The sequence below is a fragment of the Petaurus breviceps genome, unplaced genomic scaffold (assembly GCF_028583685.1).
Source record: "Petaurus breviceps papuanus isolate PSGF00001 unplaced genomic scaffold, PetGlider_PUasm1.0 229, whole genome shotgun sequence".
Lineage (NCBI taxonomy): Eukaryota > Metazoa > Chordata > Mammalia > Diprotodontia > Petauridae > Petaurus > Petaurus breviceps.
The window spans coordinates 13,961,798-13,983,268 of NW_027185903.1; the positions used below are offsets into that span (position 1 = coordinate 13,961,798).

At 39.5% G+C, this 21,471-nt stretch overlaps 2 protein-coding genes across 3 annotated transcripts in view; both read left to right on the forward strand.

Moving 5' to 3' along the window:
- Window positions 1-21,471, forward strand: part of GHR (growth hormone receptor) — a 354,244-nt gene that overhangs the window by 132,408 nt on the left and 200,365 nt on the right. The window contains exon 2 of one of the 2 annotated variants that reach the window (XM_069096240.1): window positions 20,970-21,133. The exons of the other annotated variant lie outside the window; for it this stretch is intronic. Coding sequence (XP_068952341.1) covers window positions 21,079-21,133 — 55 coding nt within the window. The 5' untranslated portion in view covers window positions 20,970-21,078. The remainder of the gene's footprint in view (window positions 1-20,969; window positions 21,134-21,471) is intronic. 2 annotated transcript variants of the gene reach the window in all.
- Window positions 8,074-10,554, forward strand: LOC138167408 (CXXC-type zinc finger protein 1). Its single transcript, XM_069096235.1, has one exon. It carries the CDS (start codon window positions 8,736-8,738, stop codon window positions 10,158-10,160), a length of 1,425 nt encoding a protein of 474 aa, XP_068952336.1. The 5' UTR covers window positions 8,074-8,735; the 3' UTR covers window positions 10,161-10,554.

The following is a 21,471-nucleotide window of genomic DNA, read 5'->3' on the forward strand; positions in this document are numbered from 1 at the left end:
CAGTGGCTATAGTTTTCCATGCATTATTCAAGAGAGTGGAGGGGAGAAAGCAAGGCTGGAAGGTAGAGGAGGCAATTTTTTTTCAAAATTTCCCCAGGATTCACTAATATCTTCTCCTCCCTCTGCGTCTGAGCTCATCCTCTCTTAGGCCATACAGATACAAGTCTCTCCAAGTCTGCACAATGGGAGTCCTTTGGTCTCTAGTCCTCCATTTACCTATTTGGGACAGTGATCATCAATAATCAAGTCTCAAGATTGAATTTAACCATGTTTTCTCAGACCCTGTGGTCTCAGCTTCCTTAACTCTGGTATGAAACCTGGCTAAGTAGACATAGAAAGGCAGCATGGGGTAGAGCATGGACAAAGAAGATGGAACGATCTTGCCTCTTTTCTACAGTGGGTTACTTGACAAATAGGCTGCTAGATTTGACTCCAAAAGATCTGGACACATATGCTACTTCAGAGATGCACCTGCAGTGTGACCCTGGCCAACTTTCTTCTCTTCTGAGCTTCATTTCTTTGAACTGACTGCGGTGTGGCCCTTATCTAACTTTGTTTTGTATGCAATTGTTATGGGATCATAGGAACCCTAGAATTTAGAACTGGAAAGGACTTCAAAGAAAAACTTAAAAAGATTCAATGACTTGCCCAAGTTCTCATAGTCAGATGGTAGAGCAGGCATTTAAATTTACCAGCTCCAAATTCCATTCTCGCCTATGTACATGACTTATCCCACCTCCCCCTATTATACTGTAAGCTTCTGCAGGTCAGGAGCTGTTCCTGTCTTGTCTCCCTGTGCCCCGACCCTCACAGTGTTGTTGTGAGGCTCAAATAAGACAATGCATGCAAAGCATTTTGTGAACTTTTAAAGCACTATAAAAATGTGAGCTATTATTACTCTGACTGGTCAGTCCATAATTAGTTAACCAGATAGGGGAGCATGAGGTATGTTTCAGACTAACTGGAGCATTGAACTGATCCTGTTCAGCATCTCTTACATTCTCACAAAATTATTTGGCTGCCTTTGCCTTAATTCTATTGCACAGACTGTAGCTCAGTTACTGTAGGTATTCAGGAGGACTTTTCCTTTGTTTCTGCATGACTCTCTCACCCATCAGGCTTTCAGAAAAGCTGCTCACAATAAAGTCGTGTCACAAGGCTGCTAAATATTCTGGGTCTCACCACCACACTTCTTGGGACTCGGTATAAATCACGATTCAGGGTACACCTGCTCTTATGTGGCATGCTCCTTTGGCATAGGCCAAATAATATATTCAGGGGTAAGTTACTGTCCCTCACTAAACCAATGACTCAATTTCTCATTTTTCCAAAAAAGTCAGGAATAATGAAGTAGAAGATTCCTGGATATGCTTTTATGGTCCTCTACTTTTGCCATGCTCAAACTCCTTGGGAAATATTTATTAAAGAGTAATTAACATGCATGCCGAATAAACATGAAGGAAATTTTTTTGAGAGAAATCCTCACATTTTAAAAGCACCTGTTTTAGCATAAATACTATAATTAGAATAAATAAGTGAGAATAAATACCATAATTTAGAATAAATACCATAATTAAAATGCCACAAATTCATGGGTTTTAAAATAAAATTTTGCTGTCTTTTGATTTTATATCACATTTCCAAATATATCCCTAACTTTTTCCCTTCCTAGAGAGACATCTCTTATGACAAAAAAAAAAGGTAAAAGAAAAAAAACACAGCTCAGCAGAACTAACCCATTTAGCAAAAAGACTAAAATTATAGTCTACCATAGCCATAGTTTTCTACCTCTGCTAAGGTACCTCTCTTCTCTCTTGCAGCTAATTGATCATTATAATTTTGCTACATTCTATTACTTTTTTTGTTAATGTTACTGTTGTTTCTGTTTGCATTATTGTAGTCATGCCTGTTGTTTCCCTGGTTCTATTTACTTTGCATCAGGTCAAATAAGTCTTTCGATGCCTCTCTGTATACATCATGTTGATTATTTCTTGCTTCTGAGTAATATTCTAACCAATCCATAGTCCTCTTTGTTGTTGTTTTGTTTTGTTTTGTTTTTTTATATCTGCTTTGCTTCCAATTATCTGCTACTTCAAAAAAAAGCAATTGTAAATATTTTGGTGTCTATGAGGCTTTTCTTTCACTGACTTGCTTGATGTTTCACCTTAGCTGTGAAATCTTTGAGGCAAAGTTTGATACTTTAATCACTTTCCTTGAATAATTCTAAAATGAGTACAGTTTTTAAGGACTACTTTTGTCTGATCAGGTAGATTCAAAGTTGATGATCCCTAGTAGGTGCTGGAGCATAGGATGGAATTAAGAAAACAATTTAAATATCTCCTACCTTCCCTATTATTATAGAGGACAATACCATCCTCCCAGTACCTAGGAGTCCTCTCCCCGCCTTATTTGCTATCTCTCACCCTTCATGTCCAAGCAGTTGCTAAGCCCTGTTGATTTCACCTTTGGAATGTCTCTCAGATGTGCCCCCTTCTCTCCTCTGATGCTGCTACCATTCTGATAGAGGCTCTCATCACCTCATACCTGGATTATTGCAATAGCCTGCTAGTGGATGTGCCTGCCTTATGTCTTTTCCCACTCCAGTCCATTATCCATTCTATCACTAACGAGATTCTCTGAAAAGGCAGGTCTGATCATGTCTCTCCCTCCTCTCAATAAACTCTATAGCTTCCTATTTCTTCTTGGAGCCAATACAACATTCTCTGTTTCACATTCAAAACCCTACATAAGGGGTGGCCAGGTGGCTCAGCGAGTAAGAGTACCGGCTCCAGTGTTGGGACGACCTGGAAATCGAATCCCGGGCTCAGACACTCAGCATCACACCCAGAAATAACTGGCTGTGTAACCTTGAGCAAGTTACTCAACCCCAATTGCTTAAAAAAAAAAACCCTCCAACCTTTCCAGTCCTCTCACACCTTACTCCCCAACAAGTAATCTTCAATCCAGAAACAATGGCCTCCTGGCTGTTCTATGAACAAGATGTTCTGTCTTTCATCTATGGGCAATTTTCTCTGGCCTCCGTGCCTAGAGCACTCTCCCTTCTTATGTAAAGACTTTGTTCTAGAAAATTGGGGGAGGAGGGTTTACAAAGACAAAAATGACCTATTAGTGTGGGTACGGGTCAGACTTTTCTCTCAGATAGTGTCAGCTGATGAAGGTGAAAGTAATTCACTGGGGTTTTTGTGTATAGATTGAGATACTCATTGGTTCAGAGACAGCTCTCTATGAGAGTTACATGCAGGTGTCACCTTGGGAACTCTGGCATCTACACAGCTGCTGACCAGCACTCTTTCCAGTTAACCCCAGATTTCTTTTTTTTGTTTGTTTTGTTTTGTTTTTTGCTTTTTTTGGAGGGCAGTTGGGGTTAAGTGACTTGCCCAAGGTCACAGGCTAGTTTTTTTTAACCCCCGCTTTCTTAATCAATAGTTTTTCAAACATCTGACTCTCATTGTACCATACATTGCATGTTTGTGTATTTTAGTAGCTTTATGAGTTTTGCAGGAGACAACCTTGATAATATTGGTAGAATATCTCATATTGTACTTTAACGTGATCATCTATAGACCTTCACAGAGAATTCTTTTTAAAGGAGAGCATTTGTGACCTCCTTAAATACAATTTCTTCTGAATGTTCTTCTGTTAAACCCAGGAAGGCCTGAATTTAAATCCTGCCTTAGACACGTATTAGATATGTGACCCTAAGCAAGTCTCTGTCAGCCTCAATTTCCCTCATGTATAAAAATGGAGATAATATAGCACCTGCCTCACAAGGGGCTTTTAAGAATCAAATAAGATAAAATATGTAAACTGCTTTGCTAACCTTAAAATCCCAGGAAAATTATGCTTATTATTATGAACAAACATAAACCAATAAACAAAAAAAGGGAAAAGATCTTCGTTTTGTATGGTTCGTATTGCTCTGGGACAAAACTATAATTCCAGACTATACAAAGTCCAATTTGGTTTTTCTTCCTAGAGGCTGATACTGAATCTTTATCAAGGGAATATTCTCCAGTGTAATATCTTGGGTTGAGAAAGTTTCCTTTAATTTTGGAGGAGGGACAGGTTTAGCAGAGGAGATAACGTATTCTGTTTTGGACATGTTAAATTTAAAATGTCTATGGGACTTCCAGTAGATTTGCAGCAGGCAATTAGTGAGCCCAAAAGAGAGATGTGGGTTGAATATATAAATATTTGGGAGTCTTCTGAATAGAGATGATAAATGAACCCATGTTTCCAGATGAGATCAATAGTAGATATAGTTTAGAAAGAAAAGAGAAGAGGACCAAGGGCAGGGTCATGATTAATAAGCAGATTCTCAATTATGATAACCTGGCAGAGAAGACTGAAAAGAAACAGAACAGAAAAGAGAACCAAGACAGAGAACTACAAAAGCCCAAAGAGGAGAGACTATACAAGAGGAAGGGATGGTTAACAGTGTCAAAAAGATATAAAGGGGTCAAGGATAATTATTCATCCAGACTAACAATTTAAAGATGGGAAGCTAGGTGGTACAGCAGATAGAGTGCCTGGCCTAAAGTCAAAAAGACTCATCTTCCTGAGTTCAAATCTGACCTCAGACACTTCTTAGTTATATAACCCTGGACAAGTCACTTAACCTTGTTTGCCTCAGTTCCTCTTCTACAAAATGAGCTGGAGAAGGAAATGACAAACACTCCAGTATCTTTGCCAAGAAAATCCCAGATGGAGCCACACACAGTTGGACACAACTGTACAACAACAACATGTCTTCTTTGAGAGAATAGTTACAAACACAACTGTAAGGACGTGAGTGAGAGATGAAAAATTGGCACCAAAGAAGTATAGATGTCCCCCCTTCCCCCATGCTCTAGGAAATTGACTGTTAAAGTAAAGCAAGATATGAAAAGATAAAAAGGGCTAGAAGGGTCAAGTAGGGTTTTTTAAAGTTGGAGACCAGAGCATGTTTAAACCATAAAACCCTCATTGACTTCCCATTACCTATAGAATAAAATATAAACATCTTCCCTTGAACTTAAGGTCCTACCTTTTCAACTCTCATTTACACCATTCTTCTTCATACCATCAATGTTCCAGCCAGTCTCTACTCCTTATTCTTGTCCTGCCTCCCAAAGTCATGCCTGAAAAAGCATCTCTGCCTATTGAAAATGTTCTTTCCTTCAATGTTTGCTTCAAATGCTGCTTCCTTTATGAAGTCATCCCTGATCCTCTCCTTTCTCAGATTTCTTATACTTCTTTGGCTCTTTCCTTTGCCTTTATCACATTCTCTATTGTATTATATTTGGGATTATATGGGACCATTGGATCATAGGAGTCATAGGAAGGAGTCTCGGAGAAGGTCTAGTTGATTCCTTTTATTTTATGGAAGAGGAATTAAGATCTAGAAAGGTTTGTGACTACTCTGTGCTAACATAGTAAGTAGGAGATCAGGATTCCAACTTCCATACTATTGACTCCAAATCCTATTCTTATCTGTAAATACATCTTCTCCCTTTCTTCCCCCATGTACTCTAAGTCCTTCAAGGGAGGGATGGTGCCATTTCTTTTTATCTTCGGAACCATAACACCTAGCACATAGCCACACAGATGGCAGTAGCTTAATAAATATTGACTTAACAAAACTGGATATGTTTAGCAATTGAATTTCCAAGCAATGGAGAAATTTGGGGGTGATTAGTGCTACCAAGATTCAGGTGTCACACCATGAAAAGAAATCCTTAGATTCAATGTTGTGTGCCAAATTTGTAGACAACATCATGAGACATACCCATCTATTAACCTTATATGTATATAGGAGGCAGCTTGATATAGGAGATAGAGAGCCAACCTTAGGGCCAGGAAGACCTGGGTTCAGATATCACCCACTTCTGACACATACTGGTTGTATGACCCTGGGCAAGTCACTTAGCCTTTCATCTCTAGGTAACTCTCTAAAATTGCAGAGAAAATACTACCCTGCACCAGGGAGTTCCTATACCAGTGAAATAACAGGTCCTTATCTCACTCAATGAGAGACACAAAGTAAGAAAGCTGAAAAATTTGAGTAAGGAGACCTAACTGGGTTCCAGTCCTGCCTTTGCCACTTAGTGGTTTCGTGACATTTGGCAAATCATTTAACTTTTCTGAGTTTTAGTTTTCTAATCAACAAAATAAGAATAATAACACATTTTCCTCAGACCTCATGAGGTAAGATGTATGCTTTTAAAAATACTAGTACAAATATATTGATATTATTTATTATTTTCTATGTAACTTTATTAAATTTGTAGGTTTTAAAATCCTTGTTCTTACATCTGGCATTGGCTTTTTAAAATGAACAAGTCTTACATGGGATGGTAGCATTGAAAATAGTTTGTAGATCTGTTTTCCAGTGTTGGTGGTTGGCTGAGGAGAAGGGAATCAAGGGAGGAACCATTAATGGTTGAATGTACCATGCATCACTCTATTGCACTCTGGAAAATCTGAAAACTTTCATTATTCAGAGACTGGGATATTCCATTGCCTGCATCCAAAAAGCATTGCATGAAGAACATTGGTATTAAAAAGAAAGTCCTCTGTTTAAGGAGAAAGTATGGTGTTATTAATACGTCTGTGAAGTTTTCCCAATACAATCCAGACTCCTCTGACTATATCATAGTATATTTGTCATTTTTTCATGGCACAATAATTCTATCAATAATATTCATGGCATAATAATATACATATGAATATATAACATAATTTGTTCTATCATTCACCAATTGGGGCATACCCACTTTGTCTCCAATTCTATGCTAAAACAAAAAGTTCCAAACTAAGTATTTTTGTTCATCTACGGTAGGTGCTTTCTTGCTGTCTTTGATCTCTTTGGAGTGTATGCCTAGCAGTGATATTTTTCTGGATCAAATTAAACTGTAAAGATAGTTTAGTGATTTTGAGGATATAGTTCCAAAACACTTTCCAGAATAGTAGGCCCCATTTACAGCTCCATCAATAATGCATTAATGTTCCTGTTCTCCCATATCTCCTCCAACAATTGTCATTTTCCTTGTAGTTCATCCTAGCCAATCAGTTGGGTATGCAATAGAGTCTCAGAGCTATTTTATTTTGCATTTCTCTAATGAGTAACTTGGAGAATTTTTTTTGCTTGTGTAGCAGCAAGCACCCTAGCATACCCATGGTGGTTGCCAACACAGGTTCTTAGATCTGCTTTTCAAAAGGAAAGCAACTCAAAATGGGTTAACAATCTTGCTTTAATCAATCAAACATATATCATTTACCTAGTTCAGGGGGAAAAGTCAGCACCCTGAACTTTAGAGATTACAAACAAGTTACAAGCAGAAGTTACAAGGAGACAGAGAAACATCAGCAGACAGGCTTCCAACTGTCTGACCATTACTTCCATACCTAGTCAGTTACCAGAGAGGGAAGCAACAACATCTGGGTTTTCAAAGCCGGGGGGCTCGATGGCTGCCTAGAGTCCTATTTGGTCAAATTATATAACTCTTCTCAAAGTGAGCCTCAAAGCAAAACCTCACATCAGGATATATATAGCCTTCTCCTACATCAGAGAATGTCACAACCCTCTTGACTCCTTACCCAATCACAAAGTATCTAGGTGTGGACATTCCTGAAAAACAAGCCTCCTGCCACAGGCTCCAGGTGACCACATTCAGCCTATTAGGGGGCAGAGTATATTTTCAAATCAAGGAAGATTCTCAGAGTCACTTAAGCCTATCAAAGGGCCTAGGGGCAGGGAAGATCTTGAATTCCCATTCCCATAACAGCTTGTTGTTGATGATTTGTATTTCTTCCCTTTAAAGTCTTTGACCATTTATCTACTGGGAAATGGTTTCTGTTCTTATATTTTTATAACAAGTACTTATCTCTCTTGCATATCAGACTTTATAAGAGACATTGGCTGCAAAATTTTGTTCCTCCTGAGCTATTTACCTTTTAACTATACTGCTTTTGTTGGTACAAAAGCTTTTCAGTTTTTTCTGAATCCAAATTGTACATTTTATCTCCTATGATCATCTCTATTTCCTGTTCTCTTCTCTAAGAACTCTTCTCTACCTATAATTGTAAAAAGTATCTTCTTCCATTTCCTTCAGATGTATTTGTGATATGATCTTTTGGAGATTATCATTGCATATGCCATGGTTCAGTAGTTATTAATAGTTTTTAAGTAGCCTATTTTAGGTAACAATGAAGTCTGTGATTATTTCTCCCAAGCTTTTAGTGTACTCCCATCTTACAGGTGTTGAGAGAGGCTTTCACTTAAAACTGTGTCAATATCAACACAGAGCTTCTGTATCTGTCACCATCATCATCCATAAGATTTTTCAAACACAGTCTGTATCCTTAACCAGTGTTATCATTGACTCCTGTATCTTTCTCCTTGGCAAGGAGGTCAAGAATTTGAATAGGTGGCAACTGACTTATAATGGCCCATCTTGCTTAGGAAATGGTGACAGTCTTCGTTGATTAGTAATAACAAATAGTAATAATGGCTTTTATATAGGGCCTCCTATTGCCAGGTGCTCTAAAGTGCTTTACAAATATCTCATTTAGTCCTCAGAACAGCTTTGAGAGGAAGATGCTATTATTATACTTATTTTGCAGTTGAAAAAAATGGAGGCAAATTGAGATTAACTAACTTGCTAATAAGCATCTGAGCTCGCGGAGAGGCTCCCGTTGTTGTCTCGAAGGAGTCTCGAGATTCCGGCGCCGCCATGCAGATCAAACGGTCGGCTCGGATGTGTGGGGAGTGTGAGGCCTGCCGACGGACTGAGGATTGTGGCCATTGTGACTTCTGCCGTGACATGAAGAAATTTGGGGGCCCCAACAAAATCCGCCAGAAGTGCCGTCTGCGTCAATGCCAGCTCCGAGCCCGGGAATCCTATAAGTATTTCCCTTCCTCGGTGAGTCTGGCATCAGCTGTGCAGAAACTTCTTCGGGCAAGGGAAGAACATTTCCAGATGTTAAAGGAGCCGCCGGAGGCTGTGGCCACACCTGAGGCACTCTCTGATGACGATCTGCCTTTGGACCCTGAACTCTATCAGGATTTTTGTGCTGGTGCCTTTGATGACCATACCTTGCCATGGTTGAGTGATCCTGAGGATGCCCCTTTCCTGGACCCAGTACTTCGGAAACGTGCGGTGAAAGTAAAACATGTGAAGCGGCGGGAGAAGAAGTCAGAGAAGAAGAAGGGAGAGAAGTATAAGCGTCACCGGCAGAAGCAGAGGCACAAGGATAAGTGGAAACACACTGAACGGCCAGAAACCAAAGACCCGGCCTCCTTGCCCCAGTGCCTGGGCCCCGGCTGTGTCCAGGCTGCCCAGCCAGGCTCCAAGTACTGCTCTGATGACTGTGGCATGAAGCTGGCTGCCAATCGCATCTATGAGATCCTACCCCAACGAATCCAGCAGTGGCAGCAAAGCCCATGTATCGCAGAAGAGCATGGGAAGAAGCTTCTGGAGCGGATCCGAAGGGAGCAGCAGGGTGCTCGGCTGCGCCTGCAGGACATGGAGAGGCGCTTCCATGAGCTGGAGGCTGTCATCCTCAGGGCCAAGCAACAGGTGGTGTGCGAGGATGAGGAGAGCAATGAGGGAGACAGTGAGGACACAGACCTGCAGATCTTCTGTGTCTCCTGTGGCCATCCGATCAACCCTAAAGTCGCATTGAGGCACATGGAGCGTTGCTATGCCAAGTATGAGAGCCAGACGTCCTTCGGGTCGATGTACCCCACCAGGATTGAGGGGGCCACTCGACTCTTCTGTGATGTCTACAATCCACAGAGCAAAACCTACTGTAAGCGCCTGCAGGTTCTGTGTCCTGAGCACTCCAGAGACCCCAAGGTGCCAGCGGATGAAGTGTGTGGCTGCCCCCTGGTACGGGATATGTTTGAGCTGACTGGAGACTTTTGTCGCCTGTCCAAACGCCAGTGCAATCGGCACTATTGCTGGGAAAAGCTGCGCAGGGCTGAGGTGGATCTGGAGCGTGTTCGGGTGTGGTACAAGTTGGATGAGCTGTTTGAGCAGGAGCGGAATGTCCGAATGGCCATGACTAACCGGGCCGGCCTGTTGGCCCTAATGCTGCACCAGACCATTCAGCATGACCCCCTCACCACAGACTTGCGCACCAATGCTGACCACTGAGCCCAACCCTGAGGAAGTGTCCTGTCACACTTCCATCCTGCTCTGCGACTTCCAGCTTTCCAAGAGGGGCTTGTAGCATACTTGCCTTTGCCCTTCATCTCTCTATACCCTTGTCTGTTTCTTCTATGTATCTGCCCTGTCCTGCCCTCCCCTCCTCCCTGACTCTTTGGGTCAAGTGGAGGCCTATCCATGTTAGCCACTCCTTCCTAACCTCCTTAGCCCACACTACACTCTTGACTGGTGTGGGGAGATGGAGGCCCCAAAGGGAAGTCAAGGGAGAATGGGGGGGGGGGGGCTGGGGCTGAGGCTCCAGACTGCAGTTTGTTCACAATAAACTTTAAAAGCTTTAAAAAAAAATTAAAAAAAATAAAAATAAGCATCTGAGACAGGGTTTGAACTCAAGTATTACTGATTCCAGGTTCAGTGGAATTTTTTTTTTTTTTTTGCTTTTTGGAGGGCAGTTGGGGTTAACTGACTTGCCCAAGGTCACACGGCTAGTTTTTGTGTTAAGTGTCTGAGGCCATATTTGAACTCAGGTCCTCCTGACTCCAAGGCCAGTGCTCTATTCACTGTGCCACCTAGATACCACAGATCCACTGTGCTATCTAACTGCCTCTGAGTCTCATTTTCCATAATCAATAGCTTATTTAAATAAGTCAAGCTAAAGATTATTTAATTGTGTGCCTTATTTTTCTTTCATTGTTACTGTTTCTTCTAATCTATTGTTAATTTTGATATTTACTCTTATGCTATAACAAACCTGTGCTCGGACTATACCCAGAAAGTCCATTTGGCCTCTCTCATGTTTTACTTCTTAACTACATTTTCCCAAATATTTTTCTCCTTTGCATTGAAATTGCCAACTATTAGAGCATATATTGATTCCATTGGAGGTTTTTTTCAAGTTCTCCATTAAGTTTTCCAGTTGCATTGTCTACAACTGATGTTTGCACATGGGCTGCAGTTGTCTTCATGATTCTCGTTTTTTGTTTTTTTTACTGAGGCTTATTTGCAAAAATTATAACATGAGATGCCCACATGTCACATGAATGATGTTTTCCTATTGACTTTGGACTCACCATAAACCCACCTCCACCAAATCTTTTATTTTTCTCTCTCTGAAGAACATATGAGCCTTGCTTCTATTTAGTGGAAACTTCCTCTTGTCCCCAGGTTTCGTTTAAAATGTGAAAGTCAAGATGGTTATGACTTAGTTCATACAGCATATATCTACTAAGTGACTAGATCAGAATCTCACTTTTAGAGTATCAAGAGTTAAGTTCATATTTAGAGATAGATGGTCTAAAATCAATGGGATTTTTAGAACCCTCTGTCCCCCACCTCCTTTTCTGCTGGTCTGTCACCATTACCATAGAATCAAGGGGGTTGCACAGGATTGAAGGGTCATTTTACATTTTTCTGTTTCATGGGCTGCCATGGCCAAGGAGCTCGTCACCAAGAAACTAGCCTCCTGTGCTGTCTCTCTCCATCCTCAACTGTACTGGTCTAAGAAAGCAGACACAATCTGTGGCCAGGACTGAACCTAGAACTGTTTCAGTATAGATATCTTACTACTGCTTGTTCTTTGCTGGTGCAGTCAACATGAACTAGCAGTCAGTCACACACACACACACACACACACACACACACACACACACACACCCCACATTCACTGTAATGGCATATCGTAGGAGGACTTTGATTCTTAATATGCCTCAAAAATATGTTAATCCTATTGTCATTATTTTTGAGAATAAGACAATTAAGTGAACTGTATAATAAAGTCTCTCTTTTGACACTTTCTGAAATTGAGTTGTTCAGTGGATGGTAATGTTGCCATCACTTTGATGTTATTAATTTAATGATAAACTGATGAGATTTTAACATGCAATGAAATCTTCAATTGATAGAGTTATAATGATAAAATCATTTTGAGTCTATAAAAGTGTACAGTCAATATATGTGTTCAGTAGTCACAAATATGACACAGTTTTTCTCTCCTAAAAGTTTTACTATGGCAGTTTTCTTTCAAAAAAAATATTTATTTTTATAACATTTATTGTCCCTGCCTTCCACTGCCCCACATTGAACAATTTTTAAATGAAAAATAAAACACTCATAATAAATTTGCATGGTCCAGCAAAACAAATTCCCACATTGGCCATGTCCAGAAATGTACATCTCATGCATTGTAAGTCCATCGCTTCTGACAGGAAATACCAGATGAAATACATCAGTTTTATCTTCAGTCCTCTGGACTTATGGTTTATCATTGCATTGATCAGAGTACTAAGGTCTTTCAAAGTTGTTTTTCTCTATTACATTATCATTGTATAAATTGTTCTACTTCTGCTTATATCCCTCTGCATCAGTTCTTAGAGATAATCCTGATTTCCTCTGAAGATGTCCATTTCATCATGTCTTATGGAACAATAATATTCCATTTCATTTCCATGCAATAACTTGTCTAGCCATTCCCCATTAAGAGAACATCTCCTTATTTTCTAAGGTTTTGACACTACAGAAAGAATTGCTATAAATATTTTACGTTCACATAGGTCTTTTTCCTATTTCATTAATCTGTAGGAGATAGATTCTAAGGTAGCTTTCGACATTTCAGAGGTTAGTACTTCTTATACAGTCTATACCTAGAACAAACATTGGAGGTTGTTATTTTAAAGGTGAGGAGACATAGACCCAGAAAGGTGAATGACTTGCCCAGGGGTCAAGTGGTGAGTTGTAGATTGGGAATTTGACCCCAGATCCTTTGACTCCAGAACCATTATGCTTTCCAGTATATCACACCATCTGTCTCTTCAATTTACTAAGCCTATTTAAGTTATTATATATATATATACATACATATATACATATGATGTATGTATATATACAGATATACATACATATACATATATACACATATTTGCATGTGTGGATATGTATCTATGTACAGATATGTACATATACATATTCATATGTATATATGCATACATATATCTATATATACATATATACAGATAGATAGATATGGCACTGTCTTATATTCTGGTGACACAAAGCAATGTGATCACCCCAGACTTTGGAGATCTTACATTCCACTATGAAGATAGGACACAGACACATGTATGTATAGTGCTATATCTGCCATCAATGAGATATATGCTCATACTCTCCTAGAAAACTGGAACCTAAACCTAGAACCTAAGACCACCTAACCATAGTACCCCCCCCCAATTAAACTAAAACATAGCATAGGGCAGTAGAAATGACCCTGGGTCTTAGGGAGTCAGGTATCTGAGTTCTAATCCAGCCAAGTGATCCTGCTCTGTACTTAAGAGTCAGGAAGACCTGAGTTCAAATCCTGTCTCAGATATTCACTAGCTTTTGTGACACTGGGCAAGTCACTGAATCACTCTCATCCTCAGTTATCTCATCTGTAAAATGGACATAATTAAAGTTCCCACCTCCCAGGATTGTTGTGAAGATATTATTTGTAAAGCTCTTTGCAAATCTTAAAGTGCTGTATAAAGCTAGCTATTATTCATTGCAAGTTATTTAACCTTGAGTCATTCTCTTCTTACTTGGTGTGTATTTACTCAAAAGTAAAATGAACAATTTAAACAAGATCATCCCTAAAGTCCTTTCTAGTTCTAAGATGAAATTATGTGTATCCTTCTTTTCAAATTATCATGTAGAGACTCAAAATTATCATCCTATATTTACCTTTGATTTCATAAGTTATTAGTAATTCATATTGTACTTATAAAAAACTACACCAAAAATGCACAGGAAAGAGTTTGAACCAGTCTCAACTACTTTCATCGTGTTTTAATTACAAAGAATTTGGCTAAAATGGGCAATTGGGGTTAAGTGACTTGCCCATCATTATGGCTTTAACAATTTTTGTTTAAATCTCAGTCTTATCTTTATTGATATCTCTTGCTTCTAAATCACCTCCATTCCTGAATGTATCCCTCCTTCCTCCCCTCCCCATAGCAATAATTTAAAAAGAAAGAGGAAGAATAGAAATTCAGCAAAACCAACCGATATAGTAACCTTCTTTGAGATACCTGACATCCATAGTCCTCACCTTTGCAAAGAAGGTCAGGAAGATGCATTTTATCTATGCTTCTCTGGGCACAATCCTGGTAACTGTAATTACAGAACACTCACTATTTTTTTGTTCTTAGTCAATTTGTATTTGTCTTTAATAATTTCATCATTTATGATCTGAATGTTCAGTTTGGTTAAGGTTTCCTCCATACTAAGTTTTGAAATGTTCTAGTCTTCATAAATTTTAGTTACCTTTTGACTTTTGTTTTCAGACATTGACAAATGCTTGTGTTTTTCCCATTGTTAGTGATGGGGAAATATGGAAGGGATGAGTGGGACAGTGGACTGGGAAGGAAGGAGATTGTTGTATTTGAGGAAAGCAGAGAAATTCAGTCCCAATATCCTCCTCCTGTACGATCCCTAGTTCCAAGGCTGCCTACCTAAGAAGTTCTCCATCTCTTTCATCCTTCTTTATTCCATCCTTAGCAGAGGGATAGGAAAGTGAAATGACTTAGATAGCCCTATATCTTGATCCATTCTGGAACCCTACCATTTCTCTCTGCCCAGCTAAGTATTCTTCCAAAACTGGATGAAAACCTTTTGTAAATTTGTTATTTGTAACTTTTGTAATTGTGTGAGCTTTGATCAATGATGATACTTGAAAGACAATAACTAGTCAAAAACCACGTTTCCACAATTTTTACAAAAGGCTTCTGTAAAAATGTAGAACTGTCATTTCAGACTCAGTCATGTACCCTTTTTTTTTATTTCCCCTCAGAATGAATGCTGAGATTCTTTTAAGTTTCTATAAAAGCAACAGCCTGATTAGGTGGAAAACCGTGCCAAAGGAAAGGATTCCACAGATAGTGGTTATACAGTGAAATTTGCTATTAAGTTAAATTTTGTACTCTTACGGTTTATAAAAATAAAGTGGCTTCCCCTGGGTGTGCCCTTGGGACAAGTTGACTTCCAAAGCTCTATCAGAACCTGTGACCAGGATTATTCTAGAGCTAATCCAAATCTAGTTTGGGAGTCTATTTTGATTATACCACCAGAGGTTACCCTTCTTTACGCTCAGAGTTGTAATCCAGGTGCCTAAGATAGAATGTGGCTTTGTTATGGCCCTTTTATGTCATATATCCTCTTCTGGGTCTCACAGCGTCCTTCTCTTCACCAAGAGAAGGTCTTTTCCAGTCTCTCTGTTTTATTATAAGGTTTGGTGTGTGTATTTGTGTGTGTGTGTGTTTTCTAATCTGGTACATGATTAAACCAATTATTTTTAAAGCCTAATTTATATTTCTTGTGTGTTTGCCTTAAACATTGGCTTTGAATACCATCACAGGAGATTAAGACTCCTGTGTTGCATAGTGGATAGAGTGCTATCCTTGAAGCTAGGAAAATCTGGGTTAGAATGCCACTGATGACACATACCAATTGTGTGACCCTGGGCAGGTCACTTAACCTCTTATTACTCTAGGAAACCCCAAGACCAGAAGCTGCAAAGTTGGTGGCTTACATTAGTAGAGGGACTTTCCTTATCAGGGAGTTGTCCCCTATACCAATGAAATCACAGAATTAGTACCTATTCCCATAAGAAGTTGCCTAATATAATTAACAGAGATAATATCTCAAGTCCAATAAAAAAATTACATACCATAGTGCTAATTAATGTTTTAATTGTGAACCAAGAGCCCAAACACTGTTTTAATCTAATTTCTCTCCTGAGCTACAGCCTCACATCACCAAGTGCTTTTTAAACATCTCAGACCAAATGTTCTATAGATAACTCTGCAGCAGTGTAGAGTATTTATTGATAAAGATTCTGCAATTGAAATCCAGGTTTAACCAGAGCCTGGTATTTGTATTAACACTTTCTTTGAAGTTTTTGGTTTAGGATACAAACAGTTCCTTCCAAAATAACAACCAATTCAGAGGCTGCATGATTCAGTGGTTAGGGCAGTGGACTGGTGTTCAGAAAGACCTAGGATCAACGTCTCCCTAGGATACTTAGCAGCTGTGTGACTTTACATATACCTTTAACTTTTCACTGCCTAAGTTTCCTTATCTATAAAAATGAAAGGGGTCTGGGATCCTTTCTAGTCCTAAATAGAGTAGCTCCCTACATCCTGCTGATATGCCTGTTTCCAAATACCTATGCTCCAATACTTTCTTCTGTTGTTTGGTTTGAAAAGAAAACGCACAAAAGTTTTTTACATGTTGTATTTAAGATTTACCTAGGGCACTCAGTTTGAAATGCTCAGTAGGTAGTTAGTGTTATGGGAATAAAGCTCGGGGAGAGAGTAAGGCTATATCTATATCTATATATATATATATATATTTGTATTATGTATCTGAGAATCATCTGCCTAGGTTTAGCTTCCACTCTGTGATCTTTCCACTTATATTGGCAAAACTGCTATGTGTATCATTCTGTTGGTTCTGCTTATTTCACTCTGAATCAGTTCATGCAAATAATGCCATGGTTCTTCTTCATTCCGCATATTCACCATTTTTTACTACACAAGGTGATTTGTAAATGTTGCACAAAATTAATTCTGAAGAAGAGAGAAAGAAAATAAACCGAACAAATTGTTTCAGAGCTTGTTTTCTCTGATTGATCTGTCTCTGATCAAACTAAACTAAATATTCACATCTGGTGAAAGAGAGTCCCTCAGGAAGTCTGAGGGTTGAGTAACCACCCGCACCAATGAAGCCACACACCTGGTGTGGTAACTACTGATTATAATCTCATTGTTTTTATAAGATTGCTAGTCCTTTTGCGGGAAGAAAGGTCTGTTCCCTGAGGCAGTCAATGAGTCAGATGAGATTGGCAAAAATTCAGATGCACTTCTGTTTTCTGCATCTAATTTGAGGGGTAGAGAGAAATCATACTTTCCCTGTGTATGCTGGAGGCTCTGAGAGAGCCCATTGTTAAATTTTTGGTGTTTAAATTTTAAATTTTTGGAAGACCACCAATGCTACAAGTCAAGGCCCAATTTATTCTTTTGTTAATTGTCTAGGCCAGGAGTGGGTTTAAGAAAGTGATATAGGGGAGGCTGGGTGGTGCAGTAAATAGAGCACCAGCCCTGGAGTCAGGAGGACCTGAGTTCAAATCCAGCCTCAGACACTTAACACAAAAACTAGCCATGTGACCTTGGACAAGTCACTTAACCCCAACTGCCCTGCAAAAAAAAAGAAATAGTGATGTAGAAAACATTAATGATGCAGATTAAACTTAAAAGTATGTTCTAAATGCTTTTTGTTCCCTCTCTGGGTGGGGCAGGCCATTAAAATATTTACCTACATACTAGTAGAAGACAACTCTTCATGTGATGACTGAGCTGGAACACCCCATTTTCACCGTCCTCAGCTTGATTCCACAGTATATGAATGTGAGGGAAAGACATTTCTCTCCTCTAAGGCTGCTTAGACGACCCGAGCCTGCTTGTTGCAGCCCTCTCCATGGAGCTCTTGAATCCTGATTCCCAGAGGGGTTTGGGGAATGCCTGGGGTTGTTCCCAGACTTCTGGATCTGACTGGGATGGGCCTGAATTGCTGCTTTAAAAGGCTCTGAGCTCCTCCTCCTCATCATACCACCCTATCGCCCCTCACCCTTTCCTCTCTGCCTTTAAAGTGGATCCTGATCCTATTGTTCTGAGGAATAGTCAAAGAGTGGTACCCATGTATACTTGCTTTTATCTTATTGGCTTCTTTCCCAGCCATAGGTACTCTTGTGCTGTCAGGGAAATGACTTGCCTTTGCCTAGTGAGGGAGATATGTAATGAACTGAAATTTCTAGAAAGCCAAATATTAACATGGGCCACCTGTCTCTGTGCGGTCAAAGCATGGAAGGAAGCAACTGTTGCCTTAAAAAAGTAAAGTGTTTCTATTTGACTCTGCTCGCATCAACTCCATGCAAGCCTGAATTTAACATTAGGGGCAGAACTGTATCAAATGCTAAAAAATTCTGAATCTTCTTCCAATATTGACCTGAAGTGGTGCTCAGTCTTACTGTGCTGAACATTTAATTTAAATCAGCAAACAGTTATGAAGCACTCATTGTGTGTGAAGCATTGTGCTAGACACCACAGGAAAAACAAATTTTGATGAAGACCTGCCCCCATGGGGCATATTATCTAATATTATACCTAGACTGGTTACCATAATGCCCATAATTACAAAAGACCAACCAAATCTATAGCTTGATGAAGAATTAAATTGGTTAGTGGTAAACAGGATGGACTGAAGAAATGCTTTGACGTTTTCTAGAAACCCCACTTTGAAAGAAGCAGGATAGCTATCAAACTATCAAAGAACAGTTAGGCTGCCTTTTGGCTATTGGGTACAGGTTGTGTCTACACTAATAAACTGGTTTGAAGGACAAAACAAAACCTTAACTAACAAGTAATTTTGAAAATAGTTGGCTGAATTCAATAAGGTAACTGATTAGTAACTCAAGTAGCACCTGCTCTTACAGTCAGTGGGTTTTTTCAGGATTTACTCAAGGACCACCTTCTACATGAGACATCTGGTCTACCAACTTCTAATGCCCTTTCCTGCAAAACTACCTTGCATTTTTGGATATATATTTGCAATATAATATACATATATAGCAACATAATATATACACATACATGTCTCATGTATGTATGCCTGTATGTTTGTAGATGTGTGCATACACACATATGTGTATATGTCTCCCCTATTAGAATTTAAACTCCCTGAGAGCAGATTATGTCGAATTTTTATCTTTATATTCCTAGCACTTAGCATAGTACCTTGCACATAGTAGGTATGTAATGAACACTTCTTGCTTGGTTGATTATTTAAAGAAATTCACCTTTTATTTCCCATAGCTAGCTTATAAATTTATGTAGATACAGCCATAATATGTCTTATTTTGCAAAGGGTATTGGATAATTTTATTTATAAAAGCAAGAGAAGCATTGCTAATACCTCATGCCAACAGTGACTACAGCCACACATCCAAGAAACCATCTTTTGTTTGCAATATAGAAAAAAAAACTGTTGGCTACATTTTTCAGCAACAAATCCACACAATGACCATGCAATCCAGACTTAATGGCAAATATATAACCATAGAATATCTGAGGAGAGAGGACCTTGGAAATCTTTTGACTCATGACCTTCTTTTTACAGAATGACATCCAGGTTTGCTAAAGGTTCCAGGGGGAGCTTGCCAGAAAGACAGGGCTAAAATTCAGGTTTTCTGATTCCTAGTTCAGTGCCCTTGACATTATATCATACTATGTACCATGCAAGATATAAAGAAGTGACTTTCCTGGTACAAGCCATGAGAAATTAATATGTGGGTGTGAGACAAAGTATTGAAGACCAAAACATAATTATTTTTTTCATGGTATTGACTTGAGATTCTGCTTGTTTTCATTTTTAGGACTAATCCTTTCCTTGTTACAAATTAAGGACACATTAATCAAATGATCAATCAACAGGCATTTTTTTATGTTCCAGGCATTGTGGTAGGTATTGGGGATACATAGACAAAAATAGGCTGTACCTTTAAGAGCTTATGTTCTGCTGTGACAAGGTCTCAAACCTGGGTCTGTAGACACCTAGGGGCTTTCTGGATAGATTTCAGGAGGGGATATGAACTTGGATGGGTAAAAATGTACAACTTTATTTTTACTAACTGCTAATTGAAATTTAGCATTTATTCCAATTGTGAATAGAAGCAACAAACATTATTCTAAGAAAGGGGGCCATTGGCGTCACGAGGCTGGCAAAGAGTCTATGACACACAAGGGGTTAAGAACCTCTGTACTAGGGAAAAAAACATGCAGATTGATGAATGAGTACAAAATATATACAAAGAGATTTTATAGGTTGGTAGAAACTATTGGTGAGATCACAAAAGGCCTCAGGGAGGAGGTAGCCCTTGACCCAAGCCTCAGAGGAAACTAGGAATTCCAAGAAAGATGAAGAGGGGGAGCATTTTAGGCATGAGGGACAAGAAGCTGTCAAAGAGGACAAATGTACATTGTCAGAATTCTAACTGGTCCTGTGTATAAAAATAGCAGTAGCCAATTAAGTAAGGCCTATTAAAGCTCGATTATGCAAATATTAATGGTTCAATAGCCATCCAAACGTTAGCATTGTAAGAATAAAATATTGTCAAATACATACAATAAGATCGAGGATATATGGACCCAGAAAGGCTCCAATGCTTTTAGAATTATGCAGATTAACCTATCAGATAAGAAATGACCTGAGTGCTTTGACAGAAGGTATCATCGTCTTTTTACACTTCTAAGATCATTTTCTTTATCTGTAAAAAGAAGAGGTTGGACTAGATAGATGTCCTTTCAAGGCTCCTTCAGACCGGGAGCCTCCTGTGCTAGGATTGTGGTCAGTGTTCGTTTCTAGAATTTCATTCCCCTGTGCTGGCCTGGTTGGCAGGGAGGCACCTTCTGGGAGAGTGCAGCTTGTCCTTGGGCTGAGCTTCAGCTGGCAGGGCACAGAGGCTTGATGGGCAAAGGTTAGAGGGCCTGTTTTACATTAGGCAATGGTTCTGTGTGCTTTATTTTACTTTTCTGGTACCAGGGAGCATCAAGGGTACATGCAAGAAGGGAAACAGCAGAAGGACAGGCAGACATTAGAGTAGACAAGGAATGAACTGGACTTGACCTAAGTTCATATACCAAAGCTACAATATGAAGACACCAGAGATCAGGACATAAGGGTTTGGTGAACAAAAAACTTTCGCCCTGATTCTAGACCCAACCCAGACGTCCTTTCCTCCTTGCCAAGTGGTCACCAATGAGAATCATGTGACCTGTGGAACAGAGCTGAAGGAAGGAGTAGCGGGAGTGTGTCATGAAGCCTAATGGATACTATGGGACCCCCCAGCCTCTATTTCAGAAATGTCTGCAGGACTGCTGGTTAGTAAGTCACTTATTTATATAACATAAAGACCAAGGGGTCAAATGTTCATATTTGTTTATCTGCTGGTTTTATTTGGAGCTCTGATTTGTTTTAAGGAAGGTGTTTTCTTTCTTTTCCCATCCCTCCTCTCTCTTTGGTAGAATAAAGAGAGCACAGAATTTGGAGTTTGAGGACCTGAATTCTGGTTCCAGCTCTCTGGCATCTGCTCACCCATCTGACCTTAGGGAAGTTGTTTTGCTTCTCTGGGTCTCAATTTCCTCATCTCAGAGAGGGGTTGAGAGAGAGACACAGAGACAGAGAGAGAGAGAGAGAGAGAGAGAGAGAGAGAGAGAGA

Excerpts from the sequence above, each read along its gene's own strand:
- LOC138167408 (XM_069096235.1), top strand. The coding sequence starts at position 8,736 with ATGCAGATCAAACGGTCGGCTCGGATGTGTGGGGAGTGTGAGGCCTGC.